The sequence below is a fragment of the Rhopalosiphum padi genome, chromosome 3 (assembly GCF_020882245.1).
Source record: "Rhopalosiphum padi isolate XX-2018 chromosome 3, ASM2088224v1, whole genome shotgun sequence".
NCBI lineage: Eukaryota > Metazoa > Arthropoda > Insecta > Hemiptera > Aphididae > Rhopalosiphum > Rhopalosiphum padi.
In genome coordinates, this window is record NC_083599.1 from 34,940,119 (window position 1) to 34,964,616 (window position 24,498).

The 24,498-nt window shown below is 28.4% G+C and overlaps 1 protein-coding gene across 1 annotated transcript in view; it reads right to left on the reverse strand.

Annotated features, from left to right (window-relative positions):
* Positions 1-24,498, reverse strand: part of LOC132924052 (nephrin-like) — a 433,787-nt gene that overhangs the window by 98,456 nt on the left and 310,833 nt on the right. Inside the window, exon 5 of the mRNA XM_060988125.1 lies at positions 6,863-7,066. Coding sequence (XP_060844108.1) covers positions 6,863-7,066 — 204 coding nt within the window. The remainder of the gene's footprint in view (positions 1-6,862; positions 7,067-24,498) is intronic.

Sequence of the window (24,498 nt, forward strand, 5' to 3'; positions counted from 1 at the left end):
AATCACATCATTAGGAAAACAATATTGTTGAGTATAAGATTAGTAGTAAGTATACAAAGGTTCATTGAATGGAAAATGCAAACATAAACTTAATCCCCGGGACTCTAATATTCAACGGCGACAGTAATTCTCGAGTGCCAGTCGGTCGATCAATAGGAATTTACTTAAAAAAAGACAGATTATTTTCAATATCGATAGTGCATTACAAACCGTATTCGTAATACTAAAAATCGTAGTTCTTATTACTTACCTACGGTTTCCGTTGTATCGTTTAGTCTATTTCTAATAAAACCATTTACACAGAAAACCACATACTTTATAGTGAATATACTCTTTCGAGACAAGCCGCAAGCAGTAAATTAAATAATATATAATATGGTAGTCTCAGATGATGCTCTTCTCAATTAATAAAACAACGCCGAATAAATACCAGAAGAACAAAATAATATATAGGTAATTGCAATTAAATATTATAAATACGACATATCGCGTATAAACATCACACAAATCGAGTTTAAGATAACAGTGGTTTATGATTGTAAAATATATAGTTTGACGAACCGCCTTTCGGTGGGGTTCGAAATGTTTTAAAGCGAAAAAAATAACTGTAAAATATTTAAAAAAAAAAGTCTATTCGGTGAAAATCGACAATGTGATGTCTGATGTGCACCGTGCGGCGTATACAACAAAACCGGGAAAACAAAGTGTAATAATATAATTTGTGATTAATCAGAGTAATAATAATATTATTATAATGTCGTTTTATCGTCTCGGCTGATGCCTCTAAATATATTATCCAGTATAAATCATAACAATAGTAATAATAATATAATAATAATACCAAAACGACGATAATCGAAAATAATAAATCATATGAATCTTACTTGTGCGCGCCTCGCTCGACGTCGCGTATAACGTAATATAATAATAATAATAATAATAATAATAGTAATAATTTAATGCCTATAGTAATAATTATTCCGGTAAACAGTGATTTTATCGCGAATGCGATTACGAAACGACACGCGATTTCGGGTGGTCTATAAACGACGAAGCGACGGCCAAGGGGACGTGATGTGTGCGGCGTCTCGTCGTGCGCCTTCGCATATCATTATTATATTATTGTACGTATTACTACTGTTTATCGAGAGACTCGGCGAACGTTCGACTAGAATGTTCACTTCGGTCTATTTACTACGCTCGTCAGATTGTCACGATTGTGTAATAATTATTGCGTTCGAACACACACACGCACACCGCACGGCCGCAATCGGGAAATAAGCTCCCACGCACACGCTAATCTGTTGTGCTATTATTAAGCGAAATCGGCAAGGTTTAGTCGTCGTTGCTGCGCGTTGCCGGTACCCAGGTATACATATATTATTATTATTGTGTTGTTGTTGTACACAATAAAATATTACACCGAACGATAATCCGCCGCAGCGGTGGCAATGTTACGATATAATATATATATATATATATACGCGCACAACACACACGTATAATGTACGATTAATGTATAATACGACGCAGAAATCGTATTCGCGGTGCAGACGAAAACGTACCTAATAATAAATTACAATATTATATAATACACGAGACGCATAATCGAGACTATAGCTCTGCTCGGGAGTATTACAATGCGAGTCGGCCGAACGTTCGGTGCAGCGGAGGAACCGTCGCGGCCGTCAGCAGCAGCCTTGTAAAATAATACAATATTATTATAATATACTTTATGAAAACGCCTATTCGAGTACGAATACACACAGAGTCGGGCACTTATTTTGATACGTTGTAAAACACGCCATCGAATACTTCGTAAAAAAAAAAGTATTTGAGTCGGTATACAAATACTGATAAGTAGGGTTCTGTTGCTGATGACCTTAAAAACATTAAAAAATGACCTAAACAATTTACAAATGTTTGTTTTAAATTAATAAAAATATGTTTTTTTAAATTGTACTCTATTTTACTATAAAATTATATATATACCTTTATCAAAGTTTACAAATTACTCAAAATATGACATAAAAATGACAAAAAATGTCCTTAAAAGTTAAATAAAAAAATTACAAATATAGTATACGTTTTAAGTGAACTAATTTGAAATCAGTAAAAATGACTAAAAATGTGGGGAAATTACCTAAAAATGTCAAAAAATGACTTAAAAAGTAATAAACATCAAAAAATGTAAAATAAAAATTAGTTGATTAGATTCACATACTAATGAAACACATTTGTGGCCAGGAGAGCACCGTCTAAAAAGTTCCAAAAAAAAAAAAAAATGCGAAATGCATCAACTTCCAATAAGCCCATTAATAAGTATGTAAAAAAAAATACATTTATCGATAGTTTTGAAATATTTTACTTTATAATATTAAACTTTTTTTTAAGCACTTTCGTGTTTTAAATTTATTTTATAGAATATTATTTATTTTTTAAATTTTACTTTTGCTTTAAAATACTTCGCCATAGTAGGAACTCTTTTTTTATCCAATCTATTTGAAATCCGTATTTGAATAAATTTACTTAAGTACTTTACATGACCGGCTGTCGGTAGCTGGTAGGTATGGTGTGCAATTTGTTCATACACAATATACAATTTAAATAAAATATATTTATGCACGTTTTAATTACATTTTGATAAATCATATATTCGACGCAGTTATTCATAGTAAATTAAAGGCGTATATGTTCCTGTGTGACATATCCGCAAATAGCTGAATGTCCTTTGATGCGTTCGTCTAAATATCGATAGGTTTGCAAAAGCTTATATCCTTAATGGGTTCGGACGAAATATAATATACATTTCTAGGGAACATTGTACAATGACATATTTACTCGTTCGATAATTATTGCGCTGAGACAAGATTCTGGTCGTATTCCCGGGTTTTGACGGCGACGACTTTTTTGTATTTCCGAGCGTGTGAAGGTGTCGTGTTACTGCTTCACCGATGACGGTCGTGTTTGTTTAATTTTCACGCTTTTGTTACATGCCGTTTGTGTTCGTAATTACACTCCTTCTCTATCCTATTGTTCATGTGTACGGTGTAACAAACTTGTATAATTAAACGGCTTGTCGTAATAATCAATGTAAAAACGTCACAACGACTGTATGATTCTTTTTATTAAATAGCCCAACCGAAGTGAATATTAAGTATGAAATCTGAATTTATATTTAATTAACAATATGTCAATAATAGACTGCTGATGAGAGGCGTAAGATATTATTTAAATTTTTCATAGATGGTTATCACAGGTTGAATTGATATTTATAATATTATTATTATTGTTATTATTTGTTGATAAATCACGGTATCGGTTATCATGAACTATGAGTGTATAATAATCTATTTGTCATTTCATAATTAATAGCTGTTAGTGTAAAGTGTTGTATGTACATTGTGTATTATTGACATTTTTATGTTGGAAATAATATAATTTAATTATTTTACAACTGTAGAGAAAACTATTCTCATGGTAAGTATTGATTAGACTGCATCGATATTAAATTTAAATTTATAAATCGACCCTGTAACAAAAGTTATAGATTATATTTTTATCAAGACCATTGAAGCTGATTTTTTTATTTATATTTTTAAGTCAATTTAATATTATAAGCTCGACTTTTATGAAAACTTTATCGAAAAAATAACAAAAAAGAAAAGTAAAATGTAAAATAGTTTTTATAAAAAAAAAAAAAATGATGATAATATGTATGCGTATAATGTAAACAGAAGTATAGAACAGTATAGAATAAAACTAATTTAATTGAAAGTTAAAAATTAAAGATATATTTTTGTTTAATTATATTTAACCTAACAAAAAATAAATATGTATATACATTATATACACAATATACATACATTTTTATAAATAATATATTATTTATATAAACTAAATATAATTCTTAGTATCCCATTTTATATTTATTTATAAGTTTAATATTCTAGTATATATTTTATAAAACATTTTCCTAATGACTGAGATTCCTAACTTCAAGATTTTATTAATTTAATATCAAACAAAAATTACAAATGTACTCGATTTTATGAATAAAAGATATTTGTATTATAATTTTGAATGTAATAAACTTCAAAACTATTTAAAATTTTCCAAAACTTTTAAAAGTGTATACTGAGAAACAAATTAATAAAAATATCCAGTGACTAAAATATATCTTCTTTTATACAATGTACATTTATATATATATTGTATTTAATTTATTTTTCTTATAAAATTGAAATATCTAATTTATATGAGCTAATAACAAAATTTCAACGAAAAGACATATTTTCATTTATAGCAATTAGATTAATTCAATAGTAGTCAGTCAAAGCTGATATTAATATGCAAGAGTATTTACATTTATTAACACATTACGTTCAAAAAATATATTCTAATTTTATTTTAAATTCAATAAAAAAAAAGTTAAAACTTTTAAACGTTTATTTATCAAATTCATTTTATATTCAATTTACGAGAAATATTTATCATCGTTATTCTGTTATGATAAAGAAAATTAGAGAAGGTCCGCACCTCCGCTATCATTATGGACACGTAAATTACATAAGTATTTAATTTGCCAATTTCAGTTAGTTATTACATGAAGTGTAAGCACAAAATATTCACACTAAAGGTATATTTTTTACTTGTCGTGCCGTACAAAAAAATTTCTTATTCAACACTAAATTATGATAAGTAGTGGTACAGGCACCGAGTAACTACTTTAGTCTCGGTGTAGATCACAGGGTACTAACGAATCAATATTTTTTTCGAATACGTTCGGAAACAACAATAAATTATTATTGTGCTCATAAATATAGTGGTGTACCTATTATAGCACATTCATATAACCTTATGAACTACCCGTAAAATGAATTACAGATTTTTAAAATGTCATGAACATAATAATACGAGTAACTTTATATTATCTGTATTGTAGTTGTATTGCAATTTAAAATCATAAATTTAAAATGAATACAGAGACAGTATACGTTATGACAGTAAGTATAATCAGAAAAATGCATCTAAAATAATATCAGTTAAAATGTATATATTAGGCAGATATCTAATCGATAATTTTAGTAACATATGTGATAATAATATATATTAAAAAATAATAACAATTGACAATACAGTTGATTAAGTACGAATGATCTCGAGAATTATATTATTTCATAATATTTATTTTTTTCTTTATTTATTTTTACCAAGTGATTGGAGTGATTGGATCATTGAAATGGCTAATCTGACTTCTATTCAGGCGTTTAAAATTGTTGATGACTAATTTTTTTTACACAAAATACGACAATATTAGTGCCGTGTCGATCGTTGTCAGATACAATTATTAGTATTTCAATTTATACGTATACGTATCGACGTGTAAAATACCCACGCGCATCCGGCGGCGGTGAGTCTTAAACACATGATAAATCGATACGTACCGCTAAACTCGTCGGCCGAGCGAATCGTCGGGCTGGGGGAAAACATAAATAATTCGTAACGAAAATTAAATCGGATAGTGGCGAGAAACGGGCTATAAATCAAATTCGGTCCGATCGTTAACGTCTTCGGAGGTCGGCACAATATATGCGTAAATGTGCATGTGCGTGTGTACGATTGTGCCGCACAGATAGTTAGAATAACGACGTTTTAGTCCTCCGACATCGATTTCACATCGTTCTGCATACAATACTTCAACGTCATATTATTAGGAATGAGCGTACGGCGTCGTCTCACGTATTTACGGTCACCGCGAGTGTCCTACGGGATAACTATACTTCGGTCGAAATCAAGCAGTTAAAAAAAAATTCATGGTCACTAAAATCGTTCGGTGTCGACACGATCCGATAACAACCACCTCGGATCGTTGGATAAGATTGTCATTTCAAGAGTCATGGTTTGCGATTTCGTTTTTAATATTATAAAGTTATAGTAGGTTGTAATAATAAATTGTATTCGGTATTCTCGTACATAAACCGCCACCATCACTACCAGCATTGCATCTGATTACGTTTTGTTACACACCAGTGTTGTGCACGTCATATATTATTATTTATTTAAACGGTTAAAACGTGCACCGTGACTATTTCGTTTATGATGTATAGTTTCGATCGTCTGATCTTTTTGTTGAGTTCTAACCAGATTTAAGAGAATCGATATATGTCGGACGTCGGATACGGTCACATCTATAAAATGTATATCATACATAAATTTGCTTAAATATATTATTATTGTACGGTTTTTGTCAATTTCCGTGTTGCCGCCTGTTTCGCCGTCAAAAGGCATCTATACCCACACACATATCATTATACCGTTAGTATTGCATAAGCATACAGAAAACGGACAGCCTATTCGATATTCCGTCGACTCTTCGTATAAATGTACTTAATATAATTATATCAATATACTGCGATGTTTTATGTCATCCAACACTCGTGGAATTGAACAAATCGTCAAAATATAGTGGTCCAATAACTATTTTATATGCTATTTAGTATTTTCGCTATAATACAAAATTAAAATTTTGTTGAAATTGATTGTATGCCGAAACTATTTACAATTACAATATGGCGTAACAATGTTATTATAAATGAGTTGCTAAACTTAGATACTTTTATTAAAAGAAATAAAAGGCCTATTGAAAAAAAATACAAAAATAAGTGCTGTTTTATACGCCAAAGATTGTAGCTATAGCACAAACAAATACCCTCAATTCCTTAGGCAGCCCTACGTCGTTACTATCGATCGGCCTGCGTTATTATGATGGGCATTCGGCAAATTCATATTAAGACCAACCTACCCAAACGAACCACTGCTGTTTATATAATTTTGTATTAAAACTTGTGCATGTACTCACGTATCATGTCCAACGAGACGGAGCTCGATATGGGCGGCACCATGTGATTGTTGGATGCCTGACAAGTGAACACGGTGCTGAGGTGACGGCGTTCCAGTCGTTCTAACCGCAACACGTTTCTCACCTTTCGGTCCGGTAGCGTTTCGAATGTCTCGTCGATTAGTGCGTTCTCTTGCCACCAAGTAACTCGGGGCGGCGGACGTCCTGCGAACAAAATTCGGATCGTTAAAAAAATCGTATACAAATAATAAAATAATTTGTTAGATGTCGTTTTACACTTGTAAGTGAACATCAGGCCATGGTAAATAACATAATTCAAACCTAACCGTATTGATTGGTTGACAAATCAGCCGCTAATAATTATTGTTATTGCGTACCTATTGATTAGGTACGTAAACAAATCGATCGACCATTGTACCTATATTAGCATTAGGCATTCAATATAATAATATACATTTTATATCGTTTAGTATATTTTAGTACACGTAATGTGTTGATATTTGCATCTTCGTGATTCAGATTAACTGAATTAATATAAGAACATGACATTTACGCGTGGTGTTTATTGTCGGCAGATCGATTACGACAATACAAGTGGTTGTTGTTGGGTAGAAGAGGAGAAAAAAAAATAGAAAAGGGATGTTGCGAGATAATTTTTTTTAATTTTTGGACCGAAATGACGTGACAATATCGTTTTTATACCGTTGCGTAGTAAATATTACGAAGTTCATTTGGCTGACATTGCGTGCGTGTTCAACAACAACTACGCTACGTCATCAGCCGGTGTTATAATATAATATAATGTTAATATTATTTTTAAAGTCAGTAGTTATCCTATAGTACTATTAAACACAAATCTTAATATCCAAATATATCGATATGATGTTTTTTTTTATTTTATAAAAATGTCAATAAACACCTATTTCTTAGAATTTTAAGAATCTCAATTATAGCTGTGCGGAGTAATTTTACTCTGGCACCTTTATATCGAAACTTTAAATATAATCGACTATATTTGACTAGAAAAAATATTATTTTTTCGTCTTGGTTGTATTCGTCGTTATTAAAGTATATCATAATATTATATTGGTGTACTATCAGAATGAAATGCCCACAGATTTCGAGTGTTTGTAGTTATACAAGAATGTCGTCTGGTGTCGCTGGTTATGTACTTAATATTTTTGCCCACTCGTAAAATATCAACAATATATTATTTGCAATATCCAATAAAAACGTGTAACGACACAAATTTAAAGACGCCGGTGAGAAGATTTGTTGTTGGGGTGTAAGAGGAAGACCGCTATAGGACCTGAATTTCGTTACGTTATTATAATACACAGTATAAATATATAAACCTATATCTAATGTCGATTATAATACACACACCACTACGTTCTTCTGACATCATTTTTTTTTTACGGAAATATCGTCCGAAGATTGATTTATAGTTCAGCCTCGAAACGAGTGAGTAACTTTTTTATCCCACGCTCCGTCAAACGTTTTCATACAATAATAATAATAATAATATTCGCACTATACACGCGTATACCGCTGCGGGTTTCAGACACGATAAGTCCGAAAACATTTTTCTCGGCAAAAGAATATTATATTCAAACTACTATGTATACTATAATATACAATATATACACAAACGGAAGAAAATTGCATAAATTAAATTATATGTGTGTATACATTTTACCAACGCGCGGTTGAATGTGTTCACATATATTATGTTAAAATTATATTATAACAACGCCGTGCAGTTTTCGTTGAATTATTTACAAAACCGTAGTGCGCAACTTCTTTATATTTTTTTTCCTCTCTAATCTGTATGTAAATTTTCGAACATAAAAATTGTATGACACGACTGTAAGAGAAAAACTAAAAAAAAAAAAAAAAATACAATAATTATTATCACCATAAATAAATTCCAAACGTATAACAACATTCTAGTACATTAAATCGTGTTAAATATAAAATACAATTTCTGGATAGAAGAACAAAAAAGAATTTCATTAGCAATTAATTGAATGTTCTTGAAATAATATTCCCATTGAATGTCAACTAAAATGTAATTATAATTATTTTTTTGGCTCGTTTAATCGTAATATTATTACATGGTAGTTTTTAGCAAGCACAATATAATATTAATTTTTTATTTAAACAGAAAGGTTGTGTGTAAACAGCATACAATTTAAAAATAATAATTTTACTGTTTGCTGATTATCATCGTTGTGGTGCGTAAATAACACAATAAAAAGATGTAATGTATCTACTTAATGTGCGCGAAATTAATGGTAAGTATACTTGAAAATTCCTACTTATCACAAATCACAGGAATATACGTACCAAATTTAGCATATAAAATATAAATTAGGTACATGATGTGTGACAAAACGGTTAACGGACAGATATTGCTTTCATACGTTTACCTTATAACAAACATAATTTTGTCTATATACTCAAATTATCGAAAATTCACTTAGAATTGATTAGAAAAATGTTAAACATTGAAATTGTATATCATTTCTACTGTATTATGTTCGTTTATAACAATTAAATATTACATTAGAAACGAAAACTTGTCAAAATGTAAGGAGGTTTTACTCACGTGTGATAGTTCTATCTTACAAAAGTACAATACAATATATCAAATAGTTTTCGTTCAATAGAATAAAATCCATACTATTTGAATGAATTTACATATCACACAACTTTTAGATAAGAACTTTATCTGTGTTTTCAGTGTTTAAAAATGTTTAGTTTTAAATGAGTATGAGTTGATAATAATTATTATGATTTATATAAGTCCTTATAATTCACATAAAAAATGAAATACCATAAAAAATACGACAAATTAAATTACAAACACAGAATATAAATAATATAATGTTCTAATCTTTATGTTTTAAAATAATTGATACATTTTGAATACCTAACGGATTGGCTGCCAATAGATACACTAGAATAAGAAAGATGAAGTTTTTAAAATAAATATATATTTATAATCTGTATATATATATATATATTGATACAATATAATAATTTAAATATATGTTAAAATATATAGATATGTTATGCTCGAGTGAAGGAAAGTCTAGTGATATATTTCAAAGTTAAGAACTAAATATTTATAAATTATTTTCATTCAATTTTGAACTATTTATTAAAGTTATCATCGTAATATAATACCTCCAGTTATTTTCTATTAACGTTATTTTCGTTCTTATATAATTTATAATGTATACAATAAAAAAAATTTAATTAAATTTGACGTAAATATTTGTAAGTACTTTAGGTACTCTTTTTAATGTATTGATTGTAAATGGTTAATCGTACAATGAAAGTTCGAAATTGCCTATGCGGAGAATGTAAACTTAAATTATAAAATTTTAATCCTTTCTCAAAGCGTATAGAATTTTAATAATATTTGTATAAATTATATACAGGGTGTCCCGTGAGGATTTACCAATTGCAATATCTCCTGAAATAATGGAGATATCATAATTTAGTATTTTTTACGAGACTCACAGAACCACCGTAGATATATTTACTACTAAATACTTAAGCCCGTCCATATATTTTAAATATTTTACCCACCTATGGATATTGATAAAGAAAAAGTGAAAAAACAATTGGCCTATATCTTTCAATCCATATATATATATATTTTTTTTTTTGATACTTTATTTAAATTATTTATATTTTATTAAATATAAGGAGGTATCTCTAAAGATGTGAACAATTAAATTTCAAATAGACTTGAATAAAATTCAAATATGTTTTCAAAATTATTATTAGATCAATAGATACGTTGGAAATACAACACACCAAAATGTTGTTCGTGTATTAGTCAAATAAAGAAAATTAATGAATTCACTATTTACAAAGATGATCAATGTTTAAGTTGACTCATAAAAAATCTAAATTTAAAAATAGCCTAGCGATGTTCATAAGTATAAAAGTGGTTCTATTACAAACAAATAATAATTCAAACTGACATATTGACACAAAACTATAAAAATTAAGAAGAACAACAAGTATAACACAACATTTAAGTATAAAATATGACGCATAACATACAAACAAACATATTAAATTATTTAAAAAAAATAATCTTTATTTGCAATTGAATATTAGGTTACTAGGTTACTAATAATAAATGGTATCAAAAAAACATAGTATCATACTTATTATTGTAGAAATGAGTCATCGGTTTCGCTCAAAATCGTTTTTCGTATACAAAGATATATTAGGGCGTAGGCCATTTGTGCATCAAAATTTTTATAAATTACGTATATGATATCAATAGTTATACAAAACTATGAATTTATACAAATAAATTGCCAATATTCATATTCAACATAAATTAAAAAATTATTATCTATTCATCTTCACAAAAAAAATATATATAATTAAATATTTTTGAACGTGTACTACTCTATTATTTAACTAGATTTGACTAGATTCGTTAGAAATTGCGTGTCATTACTCATTATTTACAAAATTCGACAATCACCGATATATTCAAATGTAACTTAATGTAATTTAATACATTGACCCACTTAACACATAATAGTACAGTAAAGCAGTACCCAATCGCCTACCTTTTTTATCAGATTATTTTCTTTGAAACTTTTAATAAAATATTAAAATACAATTTTACACTTTCTATGATTATCTGACAGTTGACAATTAATAAGGGTTAAGTTAATTTTAAAAATTTATTTTATTATTTTATTCGTTACTAAAATTCAATTTTAATGAAACTACATAGTCATTTCAATAATTTATAAGAACATTTCTAGGGACCTTACTTTTACGTTACAATGATAATAAAACCATTGACGAATATTTCTTTAAATTCAAATTATCATTATTTGAACAATTTATATTAGTTTTTAGAATTTTTAAAAACGCGGGTGAAATGGGTAAAGCAATGCACACCTCGAATGAGTTTTAATTGGAAATTAACTTAAGTTGTCATAAGTTTAAAGATGTATATTTCACATAAAATATGGTAATAACAAATAGAACGAAGTTTATATTATATTTTTTTATTCTGGATAAAAATTCATACACAGTTTACAATCACTTGGGAAGTATCTGTTCCCATAACAAAATAAAATAAATATATGACGTGTAAAAGAATATAACAGGTGTCATACTTTTTCCACTAGGTGACAATATACAGATATAGGTAGCATACTTTACGTGTTCCTGTGAATTATATTTAAATATTCAACAAGACATTAAAAATAACTTATAATCAATTAATTTTAGATAAGTATACTATAAAAACAAGGAAAATTTTGAAATAAATAATAATACATATTGATACTTACCTACATAATGTGTTAATTTTTAATGTTTGTTGATATTTAATACATTAAAAAATTAAATAATTATAACTATTTAAATTCATTTTTTTTTTTAAAAAAAAGACTAGAATGGGGACTAGTTGATTTGATGGATATTTTTCAGCTATATTTAACGGCTAATAAAAATTTTAGCGATTAAAAAGTAGACCTAGTTAGGCATATGACTATAAGTGTAAATAAAATAGATTGTTTGTGATTTATCTTATACATTTTTATATTTAATTTATATTATAATTATTAAAAATACAAAAATAAATAAAATATAAATATGAATGTCATAATATATATATGATGATTTTTGAATGGAAATTGTATATTACGTTTGTATTTGTATTTTAAATTCAGACAGTTGTTGAATGATCTATTATATGTTTATACAAGTTAATAGGTTTAATATTTATCAAAATATTGTTATTAATATAAGATTTATTAGCTATGTATAGTAAATGAAATATTTTCATTCGTGTAATTTAAGTGTTTTAATATTTGAAAAATAATGTATGATTAATAAACTTATTACTACTTATACATTATATTTATATTTTACTTGTTGTAACTGCTTGTTAGTGACGATGGTAAGAGTTGAAAAATGTAAATTTTATGAAATGGAAGTAGACAAACGTTACAGAATCAGAAATTTAATTAAAATAATCATTTTTCATCATTTTTGGAGAGTTCCTTAAAAACAGATCTTTTAAACATATTTATGACTCCGGCATCAACATTTTCAATATCGAATAAATCAGTTTTATAACTAGAAATTTGTTTATCGATATTTTTAAATAATGCGACATACAATTTGCCAAAGTTAAATTCTGATCCAGATTGAACAGAAACTTTATATGGGTATATGTCCTGGAATGCATTATCATAAGTTACTTCGTATTCAAATTTGGCGTCAAATGTTTTTTTCCAATTTTCATATAATGCCTGTAGTTTATCATCGTTCATCATCACTTGTTCTATAATTTTTCCAATTTTAGATTTAATATCATTGCAATATCCTAAAATGTTTGTGAATAGAATTTCGTTTTCGAGTACCTCAAACTGGATTATTTTCCAATGATTTTGACAAATATTCGAGGTTTGTGCCATTAATTGCAATGACAATTGTCGAAAAGGATTAAGTACTTTGTAGACACTGTCAAAGTAGAGTTTAGAGTAATTGAGTACCCAATCTTCATTTGAAATACTATTTACGTTATTCATCTTTTTATCGTCATCTGTAAAAGTAAAGTGTAGATACGTGGATCCGTGTTCAAGTTTTTTTTCCAATTTCGGTGCTGTTAAAAGCCAATTCATCGGATCGAAATTTTCATACCCTGTGTATTTTAAATTTCCCAGATGATTCTTATACAAGAGTTTATCGAGTAACACAAGATACTTGTGGTATTCTTTACATAATTTTTGGAAAAAACTATCCATCGATGGACAATTTAAGGATTTGCGCATATCTTTGGGATATGGAGTTGTATCATTCTCAGTTTCGTAAAACCCAAGTTCTTTTTTATTGCAACTTAACATTTCTGTGTGCAATGAATTGATTATTTGCCGAAAAACTTTGATTACTCGTAGTAATACGTCATCGTCTTCAGTCGTTTTATTCATTCCAGAATATGTTTTTGATACTACTTCCTTTGCGGTGTTAGAAAATATTAATACTTGCCATAATACATAGGAAGGATCCATGTCGACAATTTGTAAGGTTCTCATTACCTTTTGCCACGACGTATTGCTTTGATCCACAAGTGTAATTAGAGTTTCGAGGTATATTAGATCGCCTACACCTGTATTGAGGCGATCTAAAAAATCATTGAAAGGTGAAAGCATTTTGTAGGCACCAGTAATATAGGTACATTCTATTTCTGAATGAACCGCATTCCTTATTTTCAGCAATTCATTTTCATTGTCTGATTCTGATAATTTTTTCAACAATTCTTTATCATCCAAAAAGTTGTATTTGGTAATATCCTGGTCTGTTCTTTTTTTCATTGCAAGTTTAATTGATTGGTATGCTTCCAAATCTAAATATGTTGTAATTTCTTTTATAATTGTGTTCTTGTCAGTAATTCTTATTCCTATTCCTTCATGAACTGTCATATATAATACACACATAAAAATATTCAATACGTAGATAAACGAAAACATATTTATTTTTAACATTAACAAGACACTAGTTATTAAAATCCACTACGCAATGTTTTAGAAACAAAATAAGTTTTTATAAAGTATAAATTACAAATGTATAGAAACTGAAAATAAATTAATATTTGTAGTAATAAACAGCATTAAACTATGCTATACAAATATTTGAATTTGTTTAATATTGTTTAAATATAAACATATTCAGAAAATAAAACTATATTTTTTTTTTTTGTATACATAGTGTCCCATGAGGATTTACTCATTCTAAAATTTCTTAAAATAACGAAGATATCATAATTTTTTTTTTTTTTATGAGACTCGCAAGAACACGGACTACAAGTACGAGTATTTCAAATTTTTTTATTTAATTTAATATTTTGGTAAAAAATTTAGAAAAATTATTTTTTATATTATTATTTTCATAAAAATCAGTCGGCAAATTTTTAGTTTATTTTTCTGAAAATGTTGACGTTACAATATTTTATTTTCATTAGCATCTTGATTTTTAATATGTTTCTAGTTTGAAGAAAAATTGTGAATTATTTAATATCATAATATAAGTGCCAGTGTTTTAAAGTCTGTGGCCCTCGCGCTAGGGCTCTTGCCCGTATAATAATACAAAATTCAGAAAAATAAACTTTACAAAATTATAAATGATAAATGATTTTTTGAAAACAATTAAATCCAAATTATTTTTTTACTTTTTTATCAAAACATTAGATGCAATACTCATAGTCCTTGTCCAAGTGGGTATTTGAAAAAAATACATAATTATGGTATTTCCATTATTTCAGGAGATATCGCAATAGGTAATTCCTTACGGATAACCTGTATAATACATGCCATCATCCAAACTTGGGGTATATTTTTTTTTATTTGTAAGTTTGTAACATATTTATACAATTCTGATTTATAACTATTATACTTGAAAATATTTTAAATTATGTTGAAAAAAAGAGGCATCTTAAAAACTAGGTTTTATGACTTTGGCAAGTTTAGTGTTCAATATAAAATAAACTGAATAAAAAAATATATATATCATATTTGAATTCGTCAAAAAAATTAATTTTTTTAGACATTATAAAAAAATACAAAAACAAAATAAATGAATCTTAATTAGGAATGAAATTATATTTAACCTAATTGAAAAATTAATTATTTTTATAAATCATCAGCTTATATTTTATAAAAAATGTTCAATAAAATAAATGTAAGTTTTTATTGAAATGCATTAATTTAATTTTTGCCTAACGTAGGTAGGTATATTTAAAAAAAAATTTGCCAACGCTTTTTTATCTGTCGGTAGTTGATTCGGTTTCCGAGGAAAATATTGCATTTTGAGCATTTTTTTCTATATTACAATTTTTTACGCTTGCTTTATGCTATTTGTACGGTTTTTCATTTTCTCTCCCGCTCACATTATATTATATATATCGTTAAATTATGACGTAGGTACATAAGCGTATACACATATATATATATATTATGTACATACATACCATACTATATTTTCGCGGCTGATCTGTGCTCTCACACATAACAATAACATAATATTATCCTGTATTGCTCGAATTCTGACCAATGGCTTGGCAGCTCCACATCCACCACAACCTCCACAAACCTTCGACCGTTGATAAACCTTTTTTTTTATTTTATTTTTATTCATCATGGATAATTTAAATTTAACAATTCAACGAACACGTTACCTGCAGATATATAAAATATATATCATGTTGTATATATTATATAACTGTAACAACACACTTTATTCGAATAACGCTAGTTCACACCTGAGCCCGGGATACTACGTGCACCAACGCCAAAAAGCAGAATTGCATATTTAAATAAAATAACGTTTAGTGTTTTAAAAATTCTGGTTTAAATTTATAGTATTTTGACTAATTTAATAGTCATAAAAATCATAATGTAACTGTATAAATAACTATATAAAAGTAAATAAAAATTTTAGAAGGCACTGTTAAATTTTAAATTAATAATCTTTAATAATTTATAGTAAAAATACATCAAAAATTCATTGAAATATATAGTAATCATCAAAATTTGACGTTATGTTTTTAATTAATTAGGAACCTTTGTTTTACAAAAAATAAAAACAACAAAAATTAATTAAATTTCAACCATCATCACAATATTATATTATATATTATGCTTTTATAATAGATAGTTTGTAGCTGTGGTACTTATAAATGACATGTACTTCATATTTCATCAAAACTGGAAATTTTCTAAAACAATTAATAACTCTGAATTCAATTTTTTAACTAATCATTATTATAGCGGCTCACAAAACTTATGATAGTCTTATCGATATAATAGATGTCACATTAGGTGGGACATTTATAGAAAGACAATGTATTTTATGTATTTAATACATGTACAAAATGCTATTAATCTTAATATACAAAACAAGTCATCAAAGCGAAATAAAATGCCATCATAAGTACTAAAATTTATTTCTATCCAAAATGTTTTATAGGAAATAAAAGCCGTATATAATTAAAAATACATTACTCTTGATTAAGTGTTGTAACTATATTTTCAATTCGTAGAAAAATTAAATAATTCAATTCGTATTTGAAAAATGAATAAACTTGGTTAAGAAGTCTCAAATGAATGGATCCAGTAAAAAATAGCTTTAATTTAAAATGTTATAAACAAAAAAAAAAAAACGCTTGTTGGGAAAAACATTTTAAAATAATTAAATTGTTGCATTTTTTATATTTCAAATAAAAATTAATTAATACTATTCTGAACTTATAGTTTTTAGATATTATTACACTTGTTCTTTGATTAAAAAATAATAAATAATTATGATATTCAGCATTTATAAATATTGAGAATTATGTATTAATTAATAATCAATAAAGTTAAAAAAAATTATGATATTAAACAAGATTAATATAAATGTGTATATAGGTATATAGTACTTATAGTACCTATCGTTATTTTGATAGTCTGTTAAATGAATACTCTTGCTAAGAAAAAAAAGTAATTATTATACGATATTATTTCTGTTACGAGTGTAAATTAAAATAAATGAAAATATTTCCTAAATTTCAATATAAATTATAAAAAATGATCTGAAACTTTATAGGCTTAATTCCCGTGTAGGGACCCGCTTGTACTACTTATAACTGATCACCACAACGTATTTTAGTAAGTACACAGAGTAAACGACTACATTGTGAAAAAAATCATACGATATTAAATTGGAGTTGCAATTTCACGAAGTGTGAAAAATCTGTTTCCATTTCATGAAAAGGTCGATTTCACGAAGTAGCTACGACTTATATATAAATATATATTTATTGATTGATTTTTAATATGTATCACATTTTAATTTAGTTAAACAAATTAAGTGTATCATATGACCTTTACCTTATATTTTTAAAATAGGCAAAACTCACTATAAACATTTTAAGAGCCAACTAATTCACCTAATCCCTTAATGCCCGAATTATCGTCTTTCACCATCCCAGCCTATCCGAATAAAAGACTCAAGAGGAAATGGTGTCATGACCAGCTTACCTAATTAAAAATGTTACCATGTCGTAATACTTTCTTCGAAAAACCTCTACAATATGTTTCATTTAATATTGCACTTGCTTTTTAAATTTATCAATTATTCTATTATTTTGTAATATATTAAATAAAAACTTTTTAAAAACAAAAAAAAACAAGTGTAAAATATTAATTTTATTTCTTTCCATTTTTTTACTTAGGTGAAAAAAGTATGAAGTGTATTATTTTAAATATTTTAAAATACTCTAATATTATTATGATTAGTTTTTTTATTACATAATAAAAACTATTTTTATATTTTTTTGTAAAAAAAAAAAATTGTATGTATTAACTATGAATAAACTTAAATTTATTACTTTAGAAAGATTGACTGTAAATTATAATGTTAAAATCGAATAATAATAATAAAAAATAATAATTAATTTCAAGAAAATACATATAATTTGAAATATGTAGTGCCCAAGCAAAAACATAATAAAACTACATACTTTTATCCATTTCTTAGAATTAATCAACAAATATAATTTAATATATTATTTCTTATTATTATTCCTATATTATTATTGTTTTTATAAAAAAATTATTATAGTATATCAACGTCTTCACGTATAAGAGATAATTATTCAAAAGTTTAATATTTAGCGTCATTAACCACAATTATTAGTTCGAAATTCTAGACCGGTTTACGCATTTTGAATTAGTCGTCTTAAAGAAAAACTAAAAATTATTTATAAAAAAATATACCAATGATAAGACAGTATATACTGTACATACTCAAAATAGTTTATTTTTAAATTTTAAATGCCAAGGTTATATCACTGCTTTTAAATTTAATGTCACTTCACGCCATTATTATACTGGCTTGGCGACTCGTACTCAACATCTGGCCTCAGTATCATGATTTGTATTATTAAATGGTCTATACTCTATAATAATTGTAATAATGTTTAGCTTTAGCTAACAATAACAATATACAATGTACATATAATAATAACACGTTGTCACATTTTTCATTAAATTCCGGTTTATTAAATTTTAATTTTCTGAAAAAAAATATTTTTATCTCTCTTTGTATTTCGTTTTATTACCTATTTAAATATTTTTAGTAAACATTTAACTGGAAACCACTTCATACATAATTTATCAAAATTATAATTTTCATTTAAAAAGTTCAATTTCTCTAAAAAATTCCAAAATTTTATTTAATAACAAGGAAATCCTAAGTAAATGGAAACTTTAGAAAAATGCAAGTGGTTTGAAAGAACTGCGTTTATGTTTTATATTATAATATTATATAGAATTATTAAGTAAAGGTATTATGACTATTAGATATTAAACAGTATACTATTATTATTAATATATTATTATGCTCTTGCTGGAGTTTACATATGTGTAGTAAAATTGTCTATTCAACGCGCCGTTTATAAATATAATTATATAATATATATGTATATTATTAATATTTTATTAAGTATTTATAAACTATATGTATATATATATATATATATTTTTTATAGTGTAGTTACAAACAGCAGTATTTTAATACTATGGTTATATTTCATTATAATATCCATAAACTGTGTATATTTGTATTATTCTTCTAGAGTATTATGTTCAGTACTTTTTATTCCGAATGAGTAACATATTTATTTTATCTTTTCTATATTGTTCGACGGTTTCACGAATTCAGTTTGAAAGCACAAACTTAATAATGTATAGCTATATCATATAAAAATAAAAATAAATCATTTTAACATCCTCAAACATTTTTGATCATCGAATAAAACATAATATTTTTAAAATCAGCCTAATATTACTATATTATTATAAATGATTCCCGTACACAATAATAAGACGTTATCGTTGTTGATTCGTGAAAATGAAACGAAAATGTATTATTATAATATTATGTGTGCACGTTTATGGGATGGGTATGGTTTATGAACAACCATCGTGTGATTAGATTGTTATAGTAGATGTCACGGATAAAATGAACTATTATTTTGCAGTATATAAAATATGTTACGCAGCAAGTAAAACCTATTTCATCGACCTACCCCGAAAAGGACAACCACTAGAGTCAACGTGACCGTCCAATATAATCGCATTGGAGTAGTTCATACCGCGTATGGCACAATAATATAACTGATGAAACGATGTAATTAAACGTGATTAATATCGATTTATTATAGAAAGTTGTACATGCTTCGCAATCGTCGATTCCAACCTATCGTCGTCTTATGTAACCAAACGTTCGGTCATAAACACATTAATTTATCTTTAGTCGATCTTTTTGGTACTGTATACAATAATAATATATTGATACGAGTATTATAAGTGGCGTTTGGCGTGGGTGGCGTGGGCGGGAGTTGGTGTGGTACTCTGGAGGGCGGGCGAGATTCTAAATTATTTCTGTTGGTCTATTTTTCATTGCGTCGGATTGCCGGTCCGTCCACCCCTCCCCCGCCAATATCCTTATACTTTTACATACACACACACACACACACACACACCATAATATCGTCAGAAATAACAGTTGTGTTTAAGACCTTTCCACCATGCAATCGTATACGTTAGTATATTGGCACGCGACGACGGGTTGTTTTTGTACATGGCCATCGATCCTCGGACCCCGGGACTGATTGATGGTATAAATCATCGGTCCAATAAATACCCGACCGTTTGGTGGCGTCGACCGTTGTACCATTATACCAGATCAATGCCGTTTTTGCATCGTTATCATCGCGTTGTCCGGTCACTTGTCGTCGGGATAGAAAAAAATATAAACTCGTCCGTCCCAAAACCCCTCTCACTCCTCGCTTGAGCAGAACTATATGACTATATTATTATAACGTTACACGAATACTAACTGGTCCCGGAGAACGGTCGTCGATCTTGTGAGCAGTTGTATCATCCTTGTCATACCACATATGTGCCTCGGGAAAACGGACGATATTATTCCACGGAAAAACAACGGTGGCTATTCATGACATTGTTTCGTTCTACAATAGTCAGTTTCATAAAAAACTTACCGATTCATTAAAATAATAATAATATACGTTTAACATAAAATACAATATCACGATGACCGCAGATGGTGCATTTAATATTATTTTTGAATAAAATATAATAATATAATGTGGTTTATATTTAATATAATAATAATATAACGCAAGAGAGTCAATTGTTAATATTTGACATTTACAACAGTTTCGAACGTTTTTTCGCTATAACTATCGTTTTACGTTTTAAAAAAATACTTTCGTTTTAAAAATAAAATATTATTTGAATAAGAATGAAAACTGTTAAGTAACAAATTACATATAAAAAATAATATAAAATAAGTTCGTTTTGGCGATATTATATTTAATATTAACTTTTGGATCATATTTCAAGACTAATTTCGAATTTTTATCTCACCGTTTAGTTTTTTTTATGTATAAAAGGTGTAGACGTAATTTTTTTTTATTATTATTAAAATAATTAAATTAAGTTATGATGAAACGAAAATAATAATTTATAATTATATGCAACCAATCAACTAAGATAATATTTCAGTGTAAGTATAGACGTACAGTTTACACTTTACAAGTTACAATATAGAATCGGTAAAATCATATACGATTGAAATTGATGAGTAAATGATTTCGATAATTTTAATTTCGGAAACCAAAAATGAAAATAAAATATTATTTGTTATACCCATTTTCGGAGTGTTTGTTTGCGAGCTAACCAGAACATCGTAGAGAAACAGTCGGTCGTTTCGGCCGACAACAACACATCAGATGAGTACAATAATAATATTCCTACCAGCTGTTCGTCTGCTCACGTACGCGAACGTTTTACTTTTTTTTGCACATACGCACTCGCCTGTGTATAATATATATATATTCAAATCGACAATCGGAAACGAACGCACTAACGATTATTCCGATCACGTCCGCGGGGCTCTCTGCGTTTCGACGGTTCAAAGGAAACACCACGCAAAATCTCCAAGTCTAGTCGTAATAGTGATAATAATAATAATAATAATAGTAATAGCAGTTGTTGTAGGTATAGACGTCGAACTAGCGACGATGGGTGGGCAAAGAAATCGCCAAAGCGGACGTCGACGTTAGTATCGACACGCAAACTGGCTTTCCGTTTTGCAACCGTAGTGCACTATATATATTATAATAAAAAGCAGATTTCGAGAACGAGTGTTTTTTACCGCTACCGTCGCGTACACATACGCTTTCCGAATACCAGAGCACACGCCGTTATTACTATTATGATAATACGGATCGTTGTCCGACCAGTTCGGTATTCCAGTTTGGATCGCACATATGTTATATGTATGTTATTACGGTTATATATTGTTATCGCCGTCGCGCGGTGTCAGCCTTTCCAATCCAAAACTCGATCGCAATAGCAACGCGAAACGTGCTCGTTTGATTTTTCACGCCAACCGTACTCGACGAAAACGATTCGCTTAGAGCACTGACGTTTTGAACTTGTCTTATCGTAACAAGACATAATGTTGTGATACTTCGATAACGCCATAAGTGCGGATCCCAATTATCGGCTATTCGTCGAAATAAAAACTATGCTAGTTTAACCGAAGGTCGTATAAATTTATAAGTAGAAGAAGAGACGTTTTTTCCAGATATTTTTTTAGTAATTTTTTAGAAAAATCTCGCTCAGCGTGTTTAATGATATTTGCCACGCTCCGCCCTCCCCCAGGGTTTGATTATCCCCTATGGCTCTTCAGTCAGACGGTCTCAGATAGGGTGTATCGCTTTTTACAGGAATAATAATTGTTATCTTGTTATCGATCGCGGTCAAACTTTACACCGCAGCAATTTTCGTCGAATTAAAAGTCTCTAAAAAAAGTGGACGAAGGCGGGTGACATCGTTATAGCGCAATTACTTCAAATATTACATTTTTGTTTCTCGTACAATTTGTTACTTTGTGAAATATTTCACGAATGGTTGTATTTCGTTCGTACAATATTGATCGTCTTACAATATAATATTATTGTTAAACTTGAACCTTCTTGAAACGGTTATGTTCGCAGTAGACACCTATTTTCCAAGAACACGATATTCATTTAAAACCAGATTTTTGGGTTTTTGAACGAACCTCAGCGAATTCAGCAGGTTCTCCCACCACCCCCCAACTACTGCGTCATATTAGACGGAGAGAAAACGGGTCGATGCGGTGTAACGACGACGACGACGACGACAACGACGACGACAACGACAACGACGACTATGTTGGCGACACAATCGATATTATTATAACGACGTGTATTTGTCCACGGTAATCGTTAGCATTAGGTCAGATTTTGGGTATTCTATACAGTGCTATGCGTCCCTTAAACCCTTTCGCAGGTCGTCGGGTAAGGCTGTGAATTAATTTGCGGACGGTCACAAACCATCGGCGGCCACGACGGTTGTCTTCGCCCGGAGTAGATAATAATAATAATAATAATAATAATACACGACTACCGCCGAACCGTGTATTAATTATTATAAAACCGAGTCATCGCGACCCTCCGCAATGTCTGTATCAGATTTCGCTTGGAACGGTCTATTTTGATTATTATTATTATTGTCAGTCCGATTTTAGACCTGGTTACCCCAAAAGTAATTTAAATCCGCGGTCTTGTGCGACGCTTAAACACTAATTTATGCGTTGTAGCTCATTTTATTTAACCTATATTATTTAGCACTTTTGGTGCGAGCCGTTCGATTTCCCGCCAAAAAAGTTCTTATTCCGGTACACGTCATCAACAGGGACGCGCCTCACACACCAAGAACGTTCTAACTTTCCGTTTCTTCTTCTTAAACCAATTGTTTAATACAGTTTTCAGACTGCGTATTATATTTTGATTTAAAAGCGAGATCATAATTAAATATGCAATTCAGATGATTAGTTCTAACTGCCTATTGTACTTATATTCGAGCTGCACAAATAATAGCTTAACGCCATGTTACAATCACAAAAACATCAATTAATAAACTTATATATCTTATTATTAATAATACGATCGACCGCATAGTAGTATTATGATAATTATCCAATGTATATAGCAAAAACATTTGAAATAATACGGTTTTAAAATTTGAAAAAATAATTTAAATATCTAGTTATTGTGTATTAAATAAATATTTGTGCTGAATAAAATGAGCGTGAAACACGAATATTTTCATGTCCAACACAATACCAAAAGCTTATAATGTATTTTTTTTTATTAATTTATGACTGTTCGTATTTTATTAACCATTAAAATATGAGACTTTTAACAAATTTATAATAATGGGAAATTTAAATTTCGAAAACAAATTAATTTCATGAATGCGTTGTTTCGCTTCAATTGTATTACATTACAAAACCTATTGCAAATCAAATCTCAGATGATATAATAGGCGATTGGCTACCACCAATAAAAAAATAAAATAAAATATTTTAGATGGCTTTGAAAACGCGTTTGCTTTAATGATTTATACATTATTGATAATAATAGGGATTGTTGAAGTCATTTTTCCATTCAATATTATTTATAATAATTGTTCACAATCGGT